The sequence below is a fragment of the Gossypium hirsutum genome, chromosome A10 (assembly GCF_007990345.1).
Source record: "Gossypium hirsutum isolate 1008001.06 chromosome A10, Gossypium_hirsutum_v2.1, whole genome shotgun sequence".
Lineage (NCBI taxonomy): Eukaryota > Viridiplantae > Streptophyta > Magnoliopsida > Malvales > Malvaceae > Gossypium > Gossypium hirsutum.
In genome coordinates, this window is record NC_053433.1 from 116,559,056 (window position 1) to 116,584,270 (window position 25,215).

The following is a 25,215-nucleotide window of genomic DNA, read 5'->3' on the forward strand; positions in this document are numbered from 1 at the left end:
AATAAGAAGGAATAACACGTGGGAGCTAACAAGTCTGCCAGAAGGACATAGCCCGATTGGTGTCAAGTGGGTGTACAAGACGAAGACTAGTCGCCAAAGGCTACAAGCAAAGACAAGGAGTGGACTATGATGAAATATTTGCTCCAGTCGCAAGAATAGACACAATTAGGCTTCTCATAGCGGTCGCAGCACAATACAAATGGAAAATCTATCAGATGGACGTCAAGTCTGCATTCCTAAATGGCTACTTGGAGGAGGAAGTCTACATAGAACAACCACCTGGATATAGCATACAAGGAAAGGAGGACAAAGTCTACCGATTGAAGAAAGCTTTGTATGGATTGAAGCAAGCCCCAAGAGCATGGAACACAAGGATCGACGAGTACTTCCGAAGAAATGGATTCATCAAAAGCCCGCACGAGCACACCCTGTACACAAAGAAGAATGGATATGGGGATATCATGATCGTATGCCTATATGTGGATGACATGATCTTCACCGGAAACAATCCAGGTATGTCTGATGATTTCAAGAAAGCTATGACTAAAGAATTTGAAATGACAGATATCGGTGAGATGTCATACTTTCTTGGAGTCGAGGTGAAACAAATGCAAGATGGAATTTTTGTCTCTCAAAAGAAGTATGCGGAGCAGATTTGAACAAGTTCAAAATGAAGGATTGCAAGCCAGTAGTCACGCCAGCTGATCCAGGGATGAAGCTAAGTGTTGATTCGACAAGGGAGTCGATAAATCCGACGTTGTTTAAAAGTCTCGTTGGAAGTTTAAGGTATTTGACAATCACACGACCAGATATTACATATGCAGTAGGATTGGTGAGCAGATTCATGGAGAAGCCGAAGCAAGACCACTTAATTGCCGCAAAAAGAATTTTGAGATATATCAAAGGTACGATGAACCATGGTTTATTCTATACCCACTCACAAGATTCAAAATTAGTTGGCTACTCAGATAGCGATTATGGGGGAGACTTGGATGATCGGAAAAGCACTTCCGGATATGCATTCCACATCAGTTCCGCAGTTTTTTCATGGTCGTCAAAGAAGCAACAAACAATTGCTCTCTCAACATGTGAAGCAGAGTATATGGCCGCAGCAACTTGTACATGCCAAGCAATGTGGTTGAAGAATATTTTGGAAGAAATAGGTGTTTCAAATGAAGGTCCAATTACCATCTACGTTGACAACAAATCCGCTATATCACTTGCCAAGAATCCGGTGTCGCACAGCCGAAGCAAGCACATCGATACGAAGTATCATTTTATCCGAGAGCAAGTGAAAAACAAAAACGTGGAGTTGGTCCATTGCAGGACAGAAGATCAACTGGCAGATATTTTCACAAAGCCGTTGAAAGTGGAGACATTCAACAAATTCAAAGAGAAGCTCGGTATGAAAGTTGGGTTTGAGGGGGAGTGTTAGAAATCAAACCCACTCCAAGCATAATCTAGAAGCATGAGACGTGGAGCAATTTTGTGCCATGCAAAGTGCTGAAATTTTAGCCATACAAAGTGCTCCATTATTGAGATGTTTTGTGGCTGGAAATTAAGTGGATTAATAGCCACATTTGTTGTCACTTTATCAGCCTATAAATAGAGGCTTGAACTTGTGTTGTAATGAAGAAAAATGAGAAGAAAAAAGAAATAAGAGAAGCAACGTGAGTGAGAGTGAGAAGGTTAGCAAACCTTGAGTGAGTTAAAATCTAGCAGCAGCTAGACTATCTAGTCATTGAGAAAATATTTGTAATCTTCGTATTGTAATATATTGAGTGTGTAATAAAAAGTAAATTTTCGGCCCATCACGTTTCCAACATCCATAGCCCAGCAACCAGAAATAATAGACCCAACAAAATACATGGCCTAAAACAACAAAATCCTAGCCTACTGCCTAGTGCTGCAACATACACCAGCAGTTTCCGCAGAGTCCCCAACCACCGTTCACACGCGCTGAAGCTTCCATGCGTGCGTAGCCTCCTCTCCACGCCATGCACACCTGCAAAACAGAATAACAGTAGCGCAAATGGACAGCAAATGACAGCAAATGACAGTGATGAAATTTGTATTTTTATTTATTTATTTATTTTGTTTTTTCAGCTATAAAAACTGAAGGAAAACAATGTAAATGGGATCTTTTTCCCAGAAATACACAGGCATATTGAAAAAGAAAGCAATCAAAAATTAAAAAGGTGATTTCCAATACGAGTTTCTCGATACTTTTTATTTTCTTGCGATTCATTTCCTTTTATCTTTCATCATTGATTTCGGAAATAAAAAAAGGAAAGAGCGAAGTCTTACCTTACGAGAATGCCATGAGTTCCCTTTTGCTTCGTTAAAATCGAAGCTAAGAGGAGATCTCAAAGCTAAAAAACAATCGTCAAGGCTTGAATATGCTACTGTGGTAGCCGATTGGAGTTTAGGCAAAAGGGAATTAGTCGGCCAAGGTGGAAAGAAGGAGAAAGGGGACAATACCTTGTGATTTGGCCATCGATGCACTCTTGCTTCGTCGAAATCGAAGTTTAAGGGGATCTTGAGGCTAAAAAACACCCTTCAAGGCTTGAATGAACTGATCGCTGTTCATGGAGGTTGATTGGAGTTTGAATGAAGGAATTTTGGGAACGATTGAGGGAGAAACAAAGGGATTGGGGTTTAGATTTGGCCGAATGAGAGGAAATGGAGGCTAGGTTTTAGTTGTGATTTTAAATGGCTGATAACTGATTTAATTTTGCTTTATAAAGAGCACAAAACGGTGCAATATAGGCACAAACACGATGACACTACCAGGATGCAACCAGATTCACGTCTTTGATTTTAAATGGGGTATTTTTACACATAGTCCTTCCTCTCCTGCACTGATCTCTAATTAAGCCTCAATTATGTTTTATTTATTTTTACATTTTCCCTGGCATTTGTGCGTTATTACAATTCAATCTGCGCCTAAACACAACGTTTTGATATTTGGTGTATTTTCTATTTTGGTCCTCAATCATTTGGGCGCATATTATTTTACTCCTCAGCTTAGCTTTAATGATTTGTCTATTTAAAACTTATTCTTCCAATTTTTTTTCTATTTTTTTTAATTCATTCTATTTCAATCAGGTTTATTTTATATGATTGTATTCTTTTGGATTTATTTATTTAGTTATTTATATAATTATTATATTATTATTATTATTTTAAATCTATTATTTTAACATATTATTTTGATCTTTTTTAAAATTCCATTTTAGTTTTAGTTTGTCGTTAATTTTCATTTATATATTATTAAATTGTTATTTTAAATTTTCTTTATGTAAATTTATATTTAAAAGATGTATACAATATTAATTCTCATACATTGATATTTTTATATATACATATATTTATTTTATGTTAAATTACTTGAATTCTTCTTTGGACAAGTTCATATAATTTTTTTTCTTTAAAATTTTACCCGTATATATACTATTTGTTTCTTTTAAATCTAATTTTGGGTATTATATATTTCTTTTTTGTTTGTTTCAAATATTTTCCTACGTCATTATCCTCTTATATATACATTGTTTATACTAGGGTTTTTATTCCAGGCATATTATTAATTTTATATTATTTTATACATACTATTTCTTTTAAACCTATTCCTATTTTGTGTTATATACGTAAATATATATATGTATATATTTTGTTATTTGAATGAAAATCCATATATTTTATGTATCATTTAAACATTATTGTTCATATACTTGTGTATATATTTGATCATGTTATTTTAAATATATAATTTTATTTTTAAAAAAATCTATTTATATAATTATGTTGTTAAAATATATTACGTATATAGATAATGATAAAGTAAATTTAATCTTATAATTTATACTTTAATTCCATTATATTTTATATAATTTCTACTTGTATTTCCTTTCAAATTTATTATATACATAATTTATTATTTAAAAAAAATATATTATTATTTCTTTGCTAGTTAAGATTCTTTCATGTATATATAGTTTTATTGTATATTGGTTTGTTCATCTTTCATGTATATTGTTTATTCTTTGTTTATGGCATTATATCTTCATTATATATTGTTTATTGATTTTTATTATTGTATGTATATTAACACCCTAAGGTATATAGGTTTTGTTTTTTAAAATATTCTTGCATGCTATTAGCTCCAAATTACTTCTTTCACGATATTTATTTTCATATTCATTCACATATTCTTAGTTTTTTTTTTATATATGTGCATCCTTTCAAACCCAATCATGAGGTGATTCATTTTGTAAGTTTTCATATATTTGATAGTTTTCAAATTATTTCCAAATTGTTTTTTTGTACTATGTGTCGCTTTAGTTTTCATGTTATTTCATGTATTTTTGTTTTATATTGATTATTAGCCTTTCGCACTATTATTTAAATTATGTTAATTTGATCTTTTGTTTACTGGTATAGTATTTCATATAGCAATCCATGTTTGTAACTTTGATATTTTTTATATTGTTGCATTGTGATATAAATTTCAGTATTTTGGTTGATATTAGTTGTTTCGTTGTTATTTCAAGAAAAATAAAAGCATTTTGAGCAAATTCTCAATTTTCCTTAGTATTCAAAAATTCTGAAATAAGGCAATATCCAATATTTGGAAATTCGAGAAAATCTTGCTCAATCGTACTGGGTATCATTTTTCTAGTGAACTAAATATTTGGATAACCTTTTTATGATTTTTAGTGTACAAGTTTTCGAAAGTCGAAAATCAATCGCATTTTAAAGGTATAAGGGATCGTATCCAATCGTACTGGGTATGAAACTGCATATATTTGAAACGAGGGAATTTTGACTATTAATTTAAACTATACAAACATTTTAAAAAGAGTCATACTTTGAAAAATCTTTTCTTTAAAAGGTCTTTTGACATAAGAATAGCATCAAATCAATTTGGTACCATTTTTTTGGGCGTAATGAGGTGCTAACCCTTCGTCATGCGTAACCGACTCCCGAACTCACTTTTTGATTTTTCATGAATAAAGCATTTTAGTAGGTGGCCCAATCATACCTAAATCAAGAGATTGGTGGCGACTCCACATTTTTTGTTTCCAAAAGTCGATCCTCATTGCTTTCAAAATAAAAAAGGGTTTCAACACTGGTTTTTCAGTCTTAGTGAAGAAGTAAGTTACCTTTGACTTTGACTTTGACTTATTATCATAATTTTAGGTTCATATAATGATTTTCAGCAGCCTGACCATATTTCCCATATTTATCAATGGGATTATATAAATCCAGAATTTGCAAAAGATCTCAAAACTTGTGGGATGAACACGTGGAACTAGATGCAACCTTCGGCACTTTTCATTCTCAAGCTAGATTGGGTTAGTTCCATGGTAGAGCCATTGGAGTTGATAGTTTCTTACCTTGGATTTTGATTGTCATATCAGTTTAGGCTGAAATTTCTTTGTATGTTACTGCCTCTCATGTTGTTTGAGCATTGCAGGGAAGAGATACTAAGATTCATACTTGAATTCTTTTTGGCAATTGACTTGTCATTGGTTGGTTTTGATTCATAGGATCGGTGGTGGACATCATTCAGCTTAAATTATTTAGGTTCCACCATTGGTGCTCATGCGATGGGCAGTAAATAGAGATTTAATCATATTGTATCTTAATACTATCTGCATTCTACTTCAATAATTCATTCACCCATTGATTTATGTTTCATATTTCCTTGAAACGTTAGTAAATATATAAATAAATATGTTTTCAGTTCATGATTTCTGATTTATATTCATGTTAGCTAAGGTAAACCTACCAACTATTCCCTATATATAATCTATTTGCTATGTTTTATTATTTTGAATTTTATGACTGTGATCTGTAGATTCCATAAAACTTGGATGAAAGTCAAGCCGGACACAGGTACAATACTCTACTGGAATTGAAGTTGCAGATTATGGGTGGTTTTGAAATCTTCTTTCTCACCAACAAATCAAGTTCCCACAAAATTACTGGTGTTAAGGTGAAGGTTGTGAATCAATGCAAAATCCACATTTATTGATGTACCCTTAATTTTGAATTTGGTAATGTGAAGGGAATAAAGATGGGAATGGTTGATGTAAGGAAAGCAGATGAGGGAATAAATGACAGATGTTTGTAAGAAGTAAGCTTTTAAGATGTTGAATTTCTTCTACTGAATGATTTCTTTGTATTGTAGTTGAACTGAGATATTGAAGCTGTACTGCAACTTGTCAACAGAGTTTATCCCATCCAGCTTTGCTTTCTGGATTTTGGCCCTTGAGAGGAAGCATATGATCTTGGGTAAATCACTTTTGACTCATTCTGATTATTAGTATCCTCATGGCATTCTGTTCCCCTGGTTTATCAATGGATTATATAAATGCATGCAGAATTTGGCAGAGATGCTCTTATCTCAAAACTCGTTGAATTAAGACATGGAGCCTGGATATTATTTTCAATGCCAACCCTATCACAGTGTTCATTCTCAAGTTAGATTGATGTTTATCCCATAGAGGAACCCAACATAAACATTTGGAAAAAAAAAATCCAAATGATTTTGGTTTAGTTGGAATTTCAAAGTGAAGAGTAGGTTTCAAGGTACAACCATTTTGTCAAGCATAGCTGTCAAATATCTTGTAGCTATATACTTTCCTAAGAATCTGTCAAGTATCTTGTAGATATATACTTTACTAAGAATAGGTTACTATATTTTTAGGATATGATTAGATACTTTCCTTTGTTGTATTTTAGGATGTGATTAGGGATTTGATTTGCTGTGATTAAGGAATTTAATATGCTGTACCAGTGCTATATAATTTAAAGTTCAACTCAATAAAAAGACACAGAATTCTCGTGTTTTGTTACATTTGACTTGATTGCTACATCAGTTTGGGCTAAATTTGTGTATTTAAGATTATCAGAGATTGATCTTCAACTTTTGTAATTAAAATTCCAGAATTTTACTCTGTTATGGAATTGGTTTGTACATTCGTTTTGATGAGATGATATCCAACAAGTTCCAGATTCGAAGCATAGTAATTAAAATCACTTTCTGTAATCCTAAACTATGATCTTACTATAATAAAAAAACACAAATTATACTTCTTTGATTATTTTTTATTGCAGTATTTACAGAAATTTGTAGGTGCTTATTTTAGCTGAACTTGTTATGCGGTTGCAGTGTGGTGTTTGTGTCTTGAAACGAACAATGCAAATTTCTGCATACGGTGATTCTTTGTGGTGAATTTAGTCATTGTTTCGAAAGAATGATGTTAAGGGGGTGCCAGAATTGCAGTGGTCGTAAAACGTGGTTGTGATTCAAGCTATTATACTGCGTCTGAAGCTTTGGACTAGAGCATGACAGGTTCATTAAGTATCAATTGAACCACGGATTTTTTGGGGGACGTATTCAAGTTAATCGATCAATCCTTCAGGCGAAAGAAATCGATTCTCGTAAATGTCTTGATAAGGCATATCAGCCAAGAACGGGGAGGATTGGATTTTATGTTCATGGCATGGTGGCTATTGGCATTATAACTTATGTTGTCTTGTTGTTTTTTTGTTTTATGTGTTGCTTGTAAGCTGCAACTCAAGTTAGCAGTTGAAGCCATTGAGGCTTTATTTTAAGGTTTACACTTTGTTTCCTTTATTTTATATGATCTTCAAACGATGTTTAATCAAACATCAATTTATTCCACTTGATTGTAGACTTCATTGTATGAAACTTCATCATTTTCATTACATTGTAAAATTAGGTAATTTTAAGAGTATATTGCAATTTGGTATTGCTAATTTTACATAAAGGTCCATGGCTAAATTATACATTACGAATTTTACAAAAGTTTAAGCTATGGTAATAATGTCTAATTCTTCATTTTATCATTATAAATTAGCTAGTAATAGCAGTTGCAAGTAATGTTATTTGAATCAGACCAAACAGAATCGTTGGACTAGTTAAATATAAAGAATCACACAAATAACAAAATACTATAATATACTAATTTTTAAAATTCACTTTCAGGAAAAAGAAAACATTTGATTATAATTTTAAACTTTTGGGTAGAAATTATTATAACATGTGCCCTTTGAAAGTGTGGGAGTAAGTCAATCTTGTCCTAATTCCAAACAATGACAATAATTTGATTGTTGGTTAAAGACTTAGTGGCTCTTTTATTTGACATTTGAGTCATAATTGTTGTTTTACTGGTTTTTAATTTTGACCATGTATAATTTTAGAAGATCTTAAGAAAATTCATTTCAGTTGACCTAAATACCAAATTGTGTAGAAGTGAATATTATTTTTCATAAAGTTTTAAGAAATTTCATCAATACCCAAAGCGAAATTTATGAATTGTACAAAACTATCTTACTTATATTTATTAATATTAAATATTTTATTTGAGTTGATTTCATACTAATTTAAGTAAAATATTTAAAATTAAAATATTAATAAAATGCCTCGTATATTTGTCTATCAGACATTTGTTGACACAGATTAGAACCCGTTACCCGATCCCCACCCTTAATATTGTATAAAGAAAAAAGCCTAATGATTTTGCATTTGATAAAAGACTACATTTATTTTTTTCGATAATTACCTTTTTGTTGTTTTTTTTGCTAAATATGCTTTGCAATTGAATAAATAAAATTATTTTTAATATCTATTTATATTTATTAATATTAAATATTTTTATTAAGTTAGTGTGATACTAATTTATTTTTACTTTAGTGTGATACTAATTTATTTTTACTGTTTAAGGGGAAAAAAATCCAACGTAGAAGACAATGAAAAAAAGACTAAGACAAAGAAAGCCAACCAAGCATTCAGTATTGCGAGTCAATTATTTGAATTAAAGATGACAAATTTTAACTTGCTTTACGATACCCACATTTTTTTCCTTATTTTTTTTTTCTTTAAGAGTTGGTATAAGAACAGTGATTTAACTATTAAATTCATTTTATTTTTATTACCTAATTATTACTCTTTTTTTCGATTTAATGATTGAATTTTTTGAAATTAAATATTTAATTTTATTATTTAATATTATTAATTTAGTAATGGAAGTTTAACGTGGGCGTTTTTTGGACCCAATAATAAATTTAGTCCTATGTTTGCACGATGTGTAAATTTTATCCTGAACCTAAAAAAACTTAACAAATTTAGGTTGATCTTATTATAAAAAATCTTCCGATTTAAAATTAATTTACAGCAAGTGGACCATTTTAATTGTAGAAAGCATAGTTGACGATTCTAATTATGAAGTGAAGAAATTCTTATTTATAGACAGAATGGTGTGGATCATAGTAATCAAGCAGCTAATTAGACCAAGCTTTTGTTGCGTGATCATTTTATTAGCTTTCATCTACATGTGTTGGGTTTTTCACACAGGAAGAAAAACAGAACTAATTTACTCGAATAAAATATGAAGCTCTTGTTGAAGCTAGAGCAACTTAAAGCAATAATTCCGGATAAAATATGAAATAAGTTTGAGATTCAAAGAAATGAGAGTTGCAAGGAAAGCAACCAAAAAAAACAGAAGCAAGAGGGATGGGAAAACTGAGAGAACAAGAATTGGCTATTCTCATTACATTAATTCATCAAATGTATGATGTACATATATAAAACTAGAATAATATTTTTAACTTGTAGAAGTGAACAAACATTAAATTCATCCCAATGATAACCTAGGACCTATCTAAAACTGGAAAGTACTTGACTAACTTTGTCCAGTCAAAAAGTTTTCTGTCAAATCATATACAGGTCGTCTGTTACAAAAAAACGTACTTCATCCGGATAACATACGTACATTTGTAGTTGCTGTATTTCATCCGAGTAACAGACATACTGCTGTTTGTTGCCACCTTTAACACTCCTCCTTAGCTACAAAACAACAGACTCCAATTTGCTTCTTCAAATACTCGAACCTGGTGGCAGCTAACGGCTTGGTCAAAATGTTTGCTAATTGAACTTCTGAGCAGCAATGGACCAAGTTGATCTCCTTTGACAACCCTGCCTCCCTCACAAAATGGTATTTGATCTTGAAATGCTTAGTTTTTCCATGAAACACAGGGTTCTTGGCAATTGCTACAGCTGACTGATTGTCAACTTTGATCTCAGTTGCTTTAGCTTGACCAGCATTCAAGCCATCCAACAGCTTTCTAAGCCAAATTGCTTGATTAACAGCCCCAGCAGCTGCAATATACTCTGCTTCAGCTGTTGATTGAGCAATAGTTTGTTGCTTATTTGAGCTCCAGCTAAAAACTCCTGATCCTAGAGTGAAGAAGTATCCCGATGTACTCTTCATATCATCAACCGAGCCAGCCCAATCACTGTCTGAATAACCGACCAGCTTTAGTTCCTCAGCTCTCTCAAACTTCACACCATAGCCTAAGGTGCCTTTGACATACCTTAGGACTCTTTTAGCAGCTTTAAAGTGTGCAACATTGCAGTAGTGCATGAATCTCGATAGAAGACTAACAGCATACAAGATGTCTGGCCTTGTTGCTGTCAAGTAGAGTAGACAACCAACTAAACTCCTATACTCCTTTTCATCTACTCGATCATGCTCATTGATGCTTGAGAGTTTCTCTCCTAGTGCAACAGGAGTGCTAACAGGCTTGCACTTTAACAAGCTTAATTTACTTAAAACTTTCTATGCAAATGTTTGCTGGCTTATGAAAATGCCATCAATATTCTGATTCACTTCCATGCCAAGGAAGTAGGTCATCAAACCTAAATCAGTCATCTCGAATACATCTAGCATTTGCTTCTTAAAGTCTTCAATCAGCTCACCCTTGCAACCAGTAACCAATAAGTCATCCACATAAAGTGAGACTATTAACAATGTTTCTTTCTTAGCCTTCTTCACATAGAGTGTAGGCTCACTTATGCTCTTCTCAAATCCAAGCTTCGACAGGTATGCATCAATCCTGTCATGCCAGGCCCTTGGAGCCTGTTTTAGGCCATACAATGCCTTTTTGAGCTTGTAAACCTTGTCTTCCTCACCAGGGACCTTGAAATCCTCAGGCTGTTCTATGAAGATTTCTTCCTTGAGAAATCCATTTAGAAATGCTGACTTTACATCAATTGATGCACTTTTCACTGTTTTTGAGCAGCTAAGACAAACAATGGCCTTATGGTGTCTAACCTTGCAACAGGTGTAAAGGTTTCAAAATAATCAACACCTTGCTACTGACTGTACCCCTTTACAACTAATCTGGCCTTATGCTTGTTCAGAGATCCATCTGCATTGTTCTTGGTCCTGAACACCCATTTAACACCTATAATCTTCTTGTTACTGGCCTATCAACCAGCTCCCATGTGTCATTTTTATGGATCATCTCCATTTCAGCTTCCATGGCCTTCTTCCAGCATTCTTCTTTAGCAGCCTCTTCAAAATTTGAAGGTTCAACTATTGCAACATTACATCTTTGATAGATGTCTGCAATAGTCCTTGTCCCTCTCACAGGTGCTTTATCAAAATTTTCATCAACTGACCCTTCTTCATCTAGCTCCAAACTGCTGTCTAGCTGATCTTCATCAGTCAACCTTGCATCAGCATCATTCCAGCTCCGTACTCTACCTTCATCAAACCTCACATCCCTACTTACTAATATTTTCTTTGTTGAGGGATCATACACCCTGTAGCCCTTATTAGTGCTGCTGTAGCCAACAAATATTCCTGGAGCAGCCTTTCTCTCGAGTTTGGTTCTCATCTCAGCAGGAATAAGGGTATAGCAAACACAACCAAACACTTTTAGGTGTGAAACAGAAGGTTTGATTCCATGCCAAGCTTCAAAATGAGTCTTTTCCTTCACAACAACGGTTGACAACTTGTTGAGTAGGTACACTGAGGTATTGACAGCCTCAGCCCAAAACTTGCTTGGCAGCTAACTCTCAAACAACATCTAGCCATATCAAGTATTGTTCGATTCTTCCTCTCACATACTCCATTTTGCTGAGGAGTATAGGTTGTTGTTAGCTGATGGTGAATCCCAGCTTGTTCACACAACTTTTGAAACCTTTCAGACAGATACTCAGTGCCATTATCTATTCTCAAAGCCTTAATCTTGCAACCAGATTGATTTTCAGCCAATGCCTTAAATTTGTTGAAGGCTTCAAACACTTCAAATTTCTGCTTCAAGAAATAAACCCAGCAAAACCTGGTCAGATCATCTATAAACAGCACAAAATACTTACTGTTATTTAAGGAAGTGGTCCTCATTGGTCCACAGACATCAGAATGGACTAACTCAAGTCTTTCTCTAGCCCTCCATGCCATATTAGCAGGAAAAGGTAACCTGGTTTGCTTACCAAGCTCACAAACCTCACAGGCAGTGTCTTTGGCTTCAACTTTCGACATGTCTTCAACTAAGTTCAACTTGTGCAACTGATCAAGTGACTTGTAATTAACATGTCCTAATCTCATGTGCCATAGACCAGCATAATCAACAAGGCTAGTGTAAGCCTTCTTCTCAAGTCGATTGACATCAAGCATAAAACACATGTCTGTCATTGCTACTGTGACCAACTCCTGACCATAAGAGTCTTCAACAATGCATGAGCCATTCTTAAAAGCAAGTGAGTAACCTTTTTCTGCTAGCTGACCAACACTAAGTAGATTCTGATCTATGTCAGGCACAAAAAGTACATCAGAAATCACTTTGTTACCTGACTTTGTGTTGATCACCACATTGCCCCTGCCTTTGGCTTCAATCAGGTTTCCATTACCAATCCTGATCTTTGAGGCAAAACTTCTGTTGAGCTCTTTGAACAGCCTTTCATCAGCTACCATGTGCTGTGTGCAGCCACTATCCACTAGCCAGTCACAACTGACCTTGCTTGAGGTTGCAAAATAGGAGGCTATAAAAACATGCTCCTCCTGAGCTTGAAGATCCTCAGTAGCCTTAGCTTGCATTTGCTGCTAAGCTTGTGCCTTCTCTTTGTTTTTGTACACCCTTTCAACATGTCCCAGCTGTTTGCAGCTCCTGCACTGAACATCTGATCTGTGCCAGCAGTTCTTTTCCAAATGTGAAGTCTTCTTGCAGTGAATGCATGGTGGAAATCTATTCTTCCCTGCATCTCTCCTTGATTTCTCCCTTCTATCGACCCAAGGTTTCTTCCCCTTTTGACTAGAACCTGAGCCTTCCTTAGCCTTTGCTTGGAAAGGTCCTTCAAGATGCTCTTCCTGCCTGTTGGCCCTCCTTTACTCAAGTGCATATAGAGAATTTACCAACTCAAACAATGAGATGGTTGATAAATCCCTCGAGTCCTCCAATGAAGAAATCTTTGACTCAAACTTCTCTGGAAGAGTTGTAATGACCTTTTTAACAACTCTGCTCTCACTGAAATTATCACCAAAGAGCCTAATGTTGTTGAATATGGCCATTATTCTGTCAGAGTACTGCTTAATGGTCTCTGACTCTCTCATCTTCAGATTCTCAAAATCCATTCTAAGGTTAATCAACTGTTGCTGTCTTGTTTTGTCTGACCCCATAAACTCCTCCTTTAGCTTCTTCTATGCTTGCTTTGGTGAATCACAAGCCATTATTCTTGTGAAGATCACATCAGAGACCCCATTTTACAAGCAGGCCAGTGCTTTATGCTTCTTGGCGCACTCTTCACTGTGTTGCCTCATCTAAGCAATGGTTGGATTGGCCCTCAATGGAGGTGGTTCAGCATCATTCTCGATCACACTCCACAAATCATGTGCTTGAAGGTATGTCTTCATCTTAACTACCCAAATATGGTAGGTTTCTCCAGCAAACACAGGTGGTGGTGGTGGTGTGAAACTCATCTTTGCAACAAACAAACAGACCAACAAAAAAATAGCTTCTGCTTCTTTTCTCTCAAACACAATCAAGGTCCTCAAAGACTTAGGCTCTTGATACCATTTGTTGGGTTTTTCATACAGGAAGAAAAACAGAACTAATTTACCCGGATAAAATATGAAGCTCTTGTTGAAGCTAGAGCAACAAAGCAATAATTTCGGATAAAATATGAAATAAGTTTGAGATTCAAAGAAATAAGAGTTGCAAGGAAAGCAACCAAAAAAAACAGAAGCAAGAGGGATGAGAAAACTGAGAGAACAAGAATTGGCTATTCTCATTACATTAATTCATCAAATGTATGATGTACATATATAAAACTACAACAATATTTTTAACTTGTAGAAGTGAAAAAACATTAAATTCATCCTAATGATAACCTAGGACCTGTCTAAAACTGGAAAGTACTTAACTAAATTTATCCAGTCAAAAAGTTTTCTGTCAAATCATATACAGGTCGTCTGTTACAAAAAAACGTACTTCATTCGGATAACATACGTACATTTGTAGTTGCTGTATTTCATCCGGGTAACAGACATACTGCTGTTTGTTGCCACCTTTAACAACATGAAATTACAGTAAAGTAGAGACAATGGGGGGAACATATATGTTGATTTGGATTCTGATCATCTGCCTCTCCCAAGTAGCAGTGCAGAGCCAATACTACTCGAAGAGCCTACCATATCATCCCAAGCCAGTTAAGGTCACTAATCTTCACTTCTTTTTTCACGAAACTCTCAGTAGTAAAAACCCAACAACAGTGGAGATAGCCCAAGTTAACATCCCAAGCAACCACAATAATTCATCAGTACCATTTGCCACCCTATATGCCCTTGATGATCCCCTCAAGATAGGTCCTGAGCATGACTCTGAGGTGATTGGAAATGCTCAGGGACTTACGGTCTTGGCCGGAACAAATACAACCGATGCAGTGATGTACGTAGATTTCGGATTTACTAGCGGTAAGTTTAAAGGCAGCTCTATAAGCATATTTTCAAGGAATCCAATAAGAGAGATAGAACGGGAGGTTGCGGTGATTGGAGGAAGAGGACAATTCAAGATGGCAACAGGGTTTGCACTACTTAAGGCATACTTTATAAATGACACTAATGTCATTATTGAATACAACGTGACTGTAATTCATTACTAAGATTACATTTTTAGACTCAAATATTTTAAATTCTTCAAAAGTTATATAATTCCGCTCTACTTGATATGTTGGTTTGTTTCAATGAAATTGTTCCCATACATAAATGCATTTCTAAATTCCCCTTTTGAAAATTTAAACTCAATTGTAATCTTATATAATAATTGTCAATTGGCAATAACTAGGAAAATGTGTCTTCGAATTTTACTAGCTTAGGCATTATATTAAAAAAAATATAAATAACAATCCATTCGTTTGCAAAAATCACACAAATAACAGAATAATATAATATACTATTTTTTAAAATTCATTTTTAGGAAAAAAAGAAAACAATATTTGATTATAATTTTCAACGTTTTGGTAGAAATTATTATAACATGTGACCTTTCAAAGTTCGAATTTTCTTAAACTCATAATGTTTCAATCTGGTCTTAATTCCAAACAATGACAATAATTTCAATGTTAGGTTAAAGACTTGGTGACTCTTTCATCTTGCATTGAGTCTGAATTGATGTTTTACTATGTATAATTTTTTTTGACTACTCAAATAAAAATTAAGAATGAAATTTCAATTTAATTAACTTAATTGTGTAAAAGTGAATATTATTGTTTAGAAATTGTAGGAAATTTTAGTTTTTCTTTTTTTAATTTTTGGCTTCAATTCTCCCAAAAATGTGTAAGAGTAAATAATATTCTTTAGAAAATTATAAGAAAATTCATTTAAATTGACCTAAATGCCAAATTGTGTAGAAGTGAACATTATTGTTCACAAACTTATGAAATTTCAGAGTTGGTCTCATGCTAATTTAAGCGAAATATTTAAAACTAAAATCAAATAATGATATTAATGAAATGTCTTAGTATTTTTTTTTAAAAATTTGTATGAGGAGTGATTAAGACTTTTATTAAATATTAATTTAGCATGGATTAAAATTGTGTTACTCCATCTCCACTTTTAATATTGAATAAAAAGAAACGTCTAGTGAGCCTCATGTGATGGCTTGATGGTTAAGGGTGTTAACCGTCCCAGGTGTGGTTTGGGTTTGAGTTGTGCGGTTGATTAAAGACTATACATTTTTTTAAAGAATTACCTATTTATTTTTTTGCTAAATATGCTTTGAATTAGAATAAATAAAATTATTTTTAATATTTATTTATATTTATTAATATTAAATATTTTTATTGAATTAGTTCCATCCTAACTTATTTTTACTTTTTAACGGAAAAAATCCAATGTAGACAACAATGAAAGAAAAAAAAAAAAAAGAAAGCCAACCAAGCTTTCAGTCTTGCGAATCAACTATTTGAATTGAAGATAACAAATTTTAACTTGCTTTACAATGCTCCACATTTTTTTTCCTAGTTATCTTTTCTGTAAAAATAGTCACTTAATCAATCGGTTTGTTCTATTTTAGTTATCTAATTATTAATTTTTTTTCGATTTAATCAGTCAGCTTTTCAAAACCGAAGTCTAATGTGGACTCTTTTTCCGATCCAATAACAAATTTAGTTTTTCAACAAACTTAACAATTGAAAAATCTTATTATGAAAAGTCTTCCAATTGAAAATTAATTTACAGCAAGTGGATCATTTTACTTGTGGACAGAATAGTTGACGATTCTAATTATGAAGTGGAGAAAATCTTATTTATAGATAGAATGGTGTGGATCATAATAATCAAGCAGCTAATTAGACCAAGCTTCTGTTACGTGATCATTCTATTAGCTTTCATCTACAAGAAATGATAGTAAAGCAGAGACAATGAGAGGAACATTGATGTTGATTTGGATTCTGATCATCTGCCTCTCCCAAGTAGCAGTGCAGTGCCAATACTACTCGAAGAGCCTACCATATCATCCCAAGCCAGTTAAGGTCACCAATCTTCACTTCTTCTTTCACGAAACTCTCGGCAGTGAAAACCCTACAGCAGTGGTGATAGCCCAAGCTAACATCCCGAGCAACCACAATAATTCATCAGTGCCATTTGCTACCCTATATGCCCTTGATGATCCCCTCAAGATAGGTCCTGAGCATGACTCTGAGGTGATTGGAAATGCTCAGGGACTTGCGGTCTTGGCCGGAACAAATACAACCGATGCAGTGATGGATGTAGATTTCGCATTTACTACCGGTAAGTTTAAAGGTAGCTCTTTAAGCATATTTTCAAGGAATCCGATATAAGAGATAGAACGTGAGGTTGCGGTGATTGGAGGAAGAGGACAATTCAAGATGGCAACAGGGTTTGCACTACTTAAGGCATACTTTATAAATTCCACTAATGTCATTAATGAATATAACGTGACTGTAATTCATTACTAGGATTATATTTTTAGACTCAATTGTTTTAAATTCTGCAAAAATATATAATTCTGTTCTACTTGATTGGAATAAATGTACGAGATATATATTGTATTACATCAATTGTGATATGTCAGTTTGTTTCAATAAAATTGTTGCCATTAGGGTTTTCCCATACATAAAGGAATTTCTAAGTTCTGGGTTTTTATTAAATACTAGAAAACTAACGCCCAACAATCTGAAATAAACAATATGGATATTTTGGTGTCAAATGGGACACAAAAAGATTCTCAAACATTCCAAATGTTTATAGTTTGAACATTTGGAATGTTTGTTTAATTTCTATGCATGAGGTTTAATAACGGATATAATGAAAGGTGATTTTGCTAGAAGGTGTGTCACTATTTTTGGGCGATTCACTGGTTGAACGGCTTTTGCCTCTTTGGGTTCCATATCAAGGTTAATATTGCTCGTTTCTGTTGGAAATTGGCCTGCATGCAGCATGTGAAGAAACCAAAGTTTCAAGAAGCAGCCCAAGCCATTCATGCACGCAAGAATTTTTTACACATAAGTTTCCCGGGTAAAATACATGCAACAGGAGATGTTAATACCACTGTTTCATTTCAGTTTCATTTTGTTACCTTTTAACAATGTTTTTTTGTAATTTAGTTCATTTTGAATTATGTTTGGATGACAAGTTGATGTAACTTGATGGTCTAAGAGCTGGTTACCAGCTTTGTTTAAGTGTGCAAGTAATATCACCTAGTTCCAATGTAATAAGTGGAGTTAGGTAGTGTTTAGGTGATGAATTTGTTATTTTTTGACCAGCCAAAGTCATGTATATGTAATGGCTTTGAGCCAAAGTTTCTTTTTGAATGAAATCATCAGATTTTCTTTCCATATGGTCCATCTTTCTTTGCCTTCTAAATTCTGTTCTTTATTCCTGGCAGTAGCTAAAAGCTTGAACTCCAAGCATTTTTTCTTCATACTTCATCTGGGTATAATACACTGCTGTTAAAGTCCAGATTGAAGTTCTTTCTTTATCCAGTTAAAGTGTGTCTAACACCAACAATTGGTATTAGAGCTGCATTCTTAAGGGACCTTTTCTAGCAAACTTTAAAAACGATGGCTTCATCAAGCTTCCCACCAGCTGCACCTCCTGTTTTCAATGGAGAAGGATATCACATTTGGGTAGTCAAGATGAGAACCTACCTCCAAGCATTTGATATATGGGAGGTAGTTAACTCAGATGTTGAACCAGAACAATTGAGAGCAAATCCAACAGTGGCTCAAATGAAGCAGTATTCTAAAGAAAAAAGTAAAAATCATAAGGCCATGTCATGCACTCAGAATTGTGTTTCTGATGTTATCTTCACCAGAATCATGGCTTGAGAAACCCCCAAGCAAGCCTGGGACAAGCTCAAGGAAGAGTTCCAAGGTACTGAGAGGACAAGGCAACAGCAGTTGTTGAATCTGAGAAGGGAGTTCGAGAACTTGAAGATGAAGGAAGAAGAAACTGTCAAGAAGTATTCTGACAGAATCATGGCTGTAGTTAACAGCATAAGGCTCTTTGGTGAGCAATTTGATGAGGCAAGGATTGTGGAGAAAGTGCTCTCTACCTAAGGTATGAGGAAAAAATCTCATCTCTTGAAGACTCAAGGGACCTAACCAGCATCTCTTTAACAGAGCTAATCAATGCTCTGTATGTACAAGAGCAAAGGAGGGCCAGCAGATCGGAGGAGCACCAAGAAGGTGCCCTTCAAGCTGAAGCCAAGTCTGCCTCGAGCACCTCTGCCTACAAAGGCAAGAATACCTAGTCAAACGAGCCTAAAGCAGATGGTGCAGGAAGCTATCCACCCTGCCCATACTGCAAAAGGGTAAGTCATCCAGGTAAAGTATGTTGGTTCAGGCCTGATGTACAGTGCAGATTCTGCAAGAAGATGGGTCATGTAGAAAGGGTTTGCAAAAATAAGGGCAGACCAAGATACAACCAACCCCAGCAGCCAAGAGCTGAAGCTCAAGTAGTAGAAGAAGACAATGACCAAGAAGAACAAGTTTTTGCAGTTTCTTACTCAGATGCAAAAGGAAAAGCCACAAATGGATGGTTGATAGACAGTGTTTGCACAAACCACATGACCCCTGATGTTGACAATTTTAAGTCAATTGACAGAAGCTTCAAAACAAATGTGAAGGTCGGAAATGGACACTTCATCAAAGCTGAAGGCAAAGGAGATGTGCTGATAAACACTCCTACAGGTACCAAACTTGTTACAAATGTCTTGTTAGTGCCTGAAATTGATAGAAATTTGCTTAGCATTGCTCAACTGCTTGAGAAGGGCTATTCAGTTGTATTCAAAGGCAAAGAATGCCTGATTAGTGATCCTAGTGGATCCAAGCTCATGACAGTAGCTATGACAGAAAAAAGTTTCATTGTGGACTGGAATAAGAGTCTAGATAGTGCCTACACAGCTGCTGCAGATGAATCCAAGCTGTGTCACAAGAGGCTTAGCCATGCCAACTACATGTCAATGGCTCAGCTAACCAAAGAAGATTTGGTTGAAAATTTCACTAATTCAGTTGAGGAAGAAAAGAAACTTTTGACACTCAAAGAGGTGCATGATATGCATGGGAACCAATCATCTACTCGGATAAAAGAATTAAAGGCACATGTAACTAGCTTGAAGCTTGAGTTGAAATTATTGCAAGCAACTAACAGAGATATGGCGGAGCAGTTAGAGAACAAAGCAAGTGAAGCAGAAAAACTAGGAGAACAAAATATAGGACTTCAATCCCGCATTTCAGAACTCAAAATAATGTTAGAAAAGAGAGAAAAAGGAATTTTTATTCTCACGAAGAAACTTGGGAATGATAACAGTGAATCATTGTCTGGTGTGAAGAACTTGACTGCTCAGAAAAATAATCTGCTACTAGAGAAGGAGACATTGCAAGCTGAGAAGGCTCTTTTGAAAGAAAATTTTGCATTTGAAGGTGATGAAGCATCAAATCAAGTACAGAGGTTAATGGATGAGGCAAACACATTGCAACAGCAGTTGGAATCTCTTCATATCCAGAAGGCAAAGGTGGAATTGCAGTTTGAGAGAAAGAAACAAAAGTCATCCGAAAGATTGAATAAAATGGAGAATCAAAAATCAGAGTTGAAGTAAATGGTCGAGGACCTTCAAAGAGATTTGGAAGCAAAAGGAGATGAGAAAAATGATTTAGTGAATAAAATCATCAGAGAATGCTCAAAGAACAAGAGTTTGTAGCATGCAAGCCAAGGAAGAGTGTTGGAAATTCACCTGCATGCAGCATGTGAAGAAGCCAAAGTTTCAAGAAGCAGCCGAAGCCATTCATGCATGCAAGAATTTTTTACACATAAGTTTCCCGGGTAAAATACATGCAACAGGAGATGTTAATACCACTGTTTCATCTCAGTTTCATTTTGTTACCTTTTAACAATGTTTTTGTAATTTAGTTCATTTTGAATTATGTTTGGATGACAAGTTGATGTAACTTGATGGTCAAAGAGCTGGTTACCAGCTTTGTTTAAGTGTGCAAGTAATATCACCTAGTTCCAATATAATAAGTGGAGTTAGGTAGTGTTTAGGTGATGAATTTGTTGTTTTTTTACCAGCCAAAGTCTGGTATATGTAATGGCTTTGAGCCAAAGTTTCTTTTTGAATGAAATCATCAAATTTTCTTTCCATATGCTCCATCTTTCTTTGCCTTCTAAATTCTGTTCTTCATTCCTGGCAGTAGCTAAAAGCTTGAACTCCAAGTATTTTTTCTTCATACTTCATCTGGGTATAATACACTGCTGTTAAAGTCTAGATTGAAGTTCTTACTTCATCCGATTAAAGTGTGTCTAACACCAACAGTTTCAATGATACAAGTGTTTTTTGGAGGAGGAAAAAAATGGGCACAAATGTTATTTTGATTTGGGGAGTTAGAAGGGAAGAGGACATCAGAGAAATTTTCTCAAAATCTCGGTGATCTTAATGAAGATTTATCCCATACAGTCTATATGAAATCTTCTCTGAGAGTCTGTGTTCAAGATGATGGAAGCGTAAGGCAGTTGGAAAAGAATGTTGAAAGTAAAGGGGATGCTAAAGTCGTTAATGGTGTCATTGATGATAACAAACTTCAAACAATATTTTTAAATAGAAGTCTTTGGCTTGTCAAATGAACTCTACTGGAATTACGAGGTTAACTCTAATTAGAATTTCTGGAAATGTTGTCTTAATGGTTTGTAAGGATCAAGAGGTATTGGAGAATGTAAAGCAAGATTGTTGGGATGTGTTGGATCTATGGTTGGAGAGGAAAGAACAAGGTTATTGGTGTCAAGTGGGTCTTCAAAATCAAACTCAATGCTGTTGATTCACTCAATAGGCTGAAAGCTAGGTTGATTGTGTTAGGTTTTAGTCAACAATATGGCATTGATTACTGGAAGACTCTTGCACCAGTAGCAAGGCTTGACACGATTAGATTATTGTTGGCCTTGGCAGCATTGATGGGTTGGAAAATCCATCAGTTTGATGTTAAATCAACTTTTTTGAATGGCTACTTACAGAAAGAAATCTATGTGGAGTAACCTCTTGGGTTTGCAGATAGAGGAAAAGAAGAGAATATATATAGGTTTAAGAAAGCCTTATACAGATTGAAACATGCTCCGTGAGCTTGGTATGCGAGGATAGATAAACACTTCACAAGCTTGGGATTTGAAAAGAGCCTTAGCAAGCCTACCCTGTATGTGAAGAAGACTAGTGAAATCACTTAACTGATTGTTTCATTATATGTCGACGATCTGCTTGTTATTGGGAGCAACAATTATTTAGTAAAAGAGTTTAAGTTGCAAATAGAGAATATGTTTGAAATGTCAGACCTTAGAGAAATGAGATATTTCCTTAGAATGGAAATGAGAAAAGTTTTAAAAGGAATTTTCATAAGTCAATAGATCTTCGAAGATTTTTAAAAGGTTTTGCATGGAGAAATGTAAACCAATCAGCACGCCTGTTGCACTTGGAGAAAAACTCAACAGTTTGTTTGTACTTAACAATGACATGACCTGATATTATGTTTGTACTAGGCATGTTGTTAAGATTTATGCACTACTACGATGCTTTTCATTTTAAAGCTGCGAAGAGGGTGCTGAGATACGTCAAAGGAACAACCAATTTTGGTGTTTGGTTCACAAAGGTGAACACGTTGAAGCTTGTTGAGTACAATAAAAATGATTGGGTTAGATCAGTAGATGATATGCAAAGTACCTCTGGTTATTTCTTTTCACTTTGATTTGGGGTACTTTCTTGGAGTTCAAAGAAGCAATCAATAGTTGCTCAATCTACAGCTGATAAGCATACCATTGATATTGTTATATTGAATGCTATTGACTGTTACACTGTGCTTTACTTGCTTGATAAGCATGCCATCGATATTGTCTTATTGAATGTATGCAAAACATACTATTGATATTGTTCTATTGAATGCATGTTAAGCATGCCACCATATTGAAACTGATACTATTAAAGCATGATTTGTTTCACTGTTTTACATGTCATACTACATTACGTGGGTTTGGGATTGATTGCTGGCGGAGTTCCGTGGAGTACTGACAGTTTATCCGCAATATTATTGTATTGCCAGTATATTTGCACCCCTGGATTATTGTTAAAGTACCGACGACTTGATCGCAACTTACTGGTAGCTTGTCTGCAAACTATTGGTAGTTTAATTGCATATTGTTACTGGTGGTTTACCCACATTGAACTTCGGCTCTGACTGTTTTTGATGTTTGGATAATAAGTTCTAGGAAACTCGTGGTGCGTAGTGGATGAATAGGTAGGATCTTTGCATCGATTCATATGAGCATGCCCGTGCATTTAAAGTTTGCTTTTCTTATGATGTCATGTTTCATTGTAAATTTTGAATGTTTGAATGTGGTTATATTGTTTATTTTGTTAAGACTTACACTAAGCTTTTCAAGCTCATCCCTTTAGTTTACTTCTTTTAGATAATCCTCAAGGAGAGTATCAAACTCTGCATACAGAGGTCTCGTCTCGGATTTATTGATAAAGTTTTTTTTTTAATTTTAATTTATTTAATATGATTTTTATTTTTGGGTTGGAAAATTTGTAATTTATTATTATGATTTTTAACAAGTTACCGTACTGCCTCAATATCTCACTTCAACCACAAATATAAAGCAAGCATTCAATAGAAGAAATTCAACCCGACACAATATCTCTTTCACCCTGCTTTGAACTCCAATTGGTCTCCCATGAAAACAATTCTTCTCTACAAACACTGTAGACACTCAATTTTGCCCGGGCCAAGAAATAATTCCAAAAAAAATAATAATAAACCCCAAAAAAAATGAAGTCCAAGTTCAGTCCAGAATTACAAATATAATTTGGCCCGATCGGAATGGCCCATTACTTGAAAAGATTTAAGGTCCATTTACAAGTTTGAATCATATGGAAATATAATCTTCAATGATATGCAATCTTAGATATGATACAATTTTAGATATGATTGCAATCTTAGATATGATATACAATCTTAAAAGATATGATTTTGTAATCTTGGAGATTTAATTTGTAGATATCCTTTAATCTTAACCGTTGATGTAATTGATCTGTACCGTTGGATTTGGGGAGGCTCAACTATAAATAGAGGCCTCTCCCCTCATTGTAAAACAACTTGACTTCACTTGAGTTTTGGGGAAGCAATAAGAATTCTTAAGAGCATTCACTCAAATTTCTCTCCCTTTTGCGTTCTTATTTTCTACGATTTGTTCTTATTTATTCTTTGTTCATTTTCGTTTTCAACCTTTTTTTATTTTGATTTAATCCCTATTTCCTTGATTTTTAATTCTGTTTTATATTTTATTTTTTTTAAATAATTTTAGTATTATATCAAACTATTTTTTTATTAAATTCTATATTATTCATTGTTTTAAAAAAAATATATTTCATTTAATTGAAAAAGTTTTTCTTAAATAAGGCAATGTTTGGTGTTTAGAAATTCGGGAAATAGTGCCCTAACATCCTGGGTTGCGATTTTTCGTTTGACTAAATAACCAAATATCCTTTTAATAAATTTTCAAAATCATGAGATAATTTTAGTTAGAGGATTTAAAACATCGTGTCCTAACATGCTGGATGTGATGTTTGTATACTTTCGGAACAAAGGAATCTCAAGTTTCAACTTTAAATTGTTCAAGTTTTAAAATCTTTTCAAATTTTAGACCTTAGGACAATAAATAATCAATTCGGTACCAATTTTGGGCGTTACGAGGGTGCTAATCCTTCCTTGTGCGTAACCGACTCCCGATCCTATTTTCTTGAATTTCGTAGACCAAAATGATTTATAAAGGTGATCCAATCACACCTAAAAAGGTTGGTGACAACTCCCATTTTTATTTTTCAAAAAGTCGAACCCCTTTTTTCAAACCTCCCTTTAAAAAAATGGTTTCAACAGCTTGGCGACTCCACTGGGGACCTATAAGAGAGTCAAGCCGAAAATTGATTATTTTCTGTCTTAATGTCAGAAATTTGGAAAATTTTTAAAATATGTCATTTTTACATGTGTTAGTTGCATATGTTTGTTATTGTTTACGTACACATTGCATTTGCATGACCATTGTGGTCACACCCTTAAATGGGAGTGAGAAGCTATGCTTTCGTGAGGTTTTCACCTCCGCATGGTCTAGTGGATTGCTTCCGGGATACATCCGTACCTATGTCTTTGTGAGATTTTCATCTCTATATGGCCATAGGGAAATGTGTCCCCCTGAACCGAACTTGGTCCATATGAGCCTATAATTGGTGAGGATAGAGGAATCTGCTGGTTCAGGTACCCTTGCTTTAGAACCGAACTACATATAGTGAACTTTAAGTGCTTGCCCCAGGTAGTATGATGATGACCTTTAGTGCCTACCTTTATAA

At 34.5% G+C, this 25,215-nt stretch overlaps 2 protein-coding genes and 2 long non-coding RNA genes across 7 annotated transcripts; 3 read left to right on the plus strand and 1 right to left on the minus strand.

Annotated features, from left to right (window-relative positions):
• Nucleotides 1-1,704: 1,704 nt before the first annotated feature.
• Nucleotides 1,705-2,577, minus strand: LOC107889675 (uncharacterized). The gene is made up of 2 exons (XR_001681826.2): nt 2,308-2,577; nt 1,705-2,005 (listed from the first exon to the last, which is right to left on the minus strand). It is a non-coding gene; the product is annotated as an uncharacterized lncRNA (long non-coding RNA).
• Nucleotides 2,012-7,693, plus strand: LOC107889676 (uncharacterized). Of its 4 annotated transcripts, none has more exons than XR_001681829.2 (7): nt 2,012-2,198; nt 5,016-5,153; nt 5,269-5,354; nt 5,861-5,998; nt 6,071-6,139; nt 6,235-6,297; nt 7,178-7,693. It is a non-coding gene; the product is annotated as an uncharacterized lncRNA (long non-coding RNA). The 4 variants fall into 4 exon arrangements; XR_001681827.2 differs by lacking the exon at nt 7,178-7,693 and adding an exon at nt 6,387-6,860; XR_005902970.1 differs by lacking the exons at nt 2,012-2,198; nt 7,178-7,693 and adding exons at nt 2,704-2,829; nt 6,387-6,860.
• A 6,736-nt stretch (nt 7,694-14,429) lies between these two features.
• On the plus strand, nt 14,430-14,974 carry LOC107890350 (dirigent protein 4). The gene has a single exon (XM_016814806.2). It carries the CDS (start codon nt 14,432-14,434, stop codon nt 14,972-14,974), a length of 543 nt encoding a protein of 180 aa, XP_016670295.1. The 5' UTR covers nt 14,430-14,431.
• Nucleotides 14,975-16,671: 1,697 nt separating this feature from the next.
• On the plus strand, nt 16,672-17,419 carry LOC107890351 (dirigent protein 4). The gene has a single exon (XM_016814807.2). The coding sequence runs from the start codon at nt 16,733-16,735 to the stop codon at nt 17,150-17,152; it is 420 nt and encodes a 139-aa protein (XP_016670296.1). The 5' UTR covers nt 16,672-16,732; the 3' UTR covers nt 17,153-17,419.
• The last annotated feature ends 7,796 nt before the right edge of the window (nt 17,420-25,215 follow it).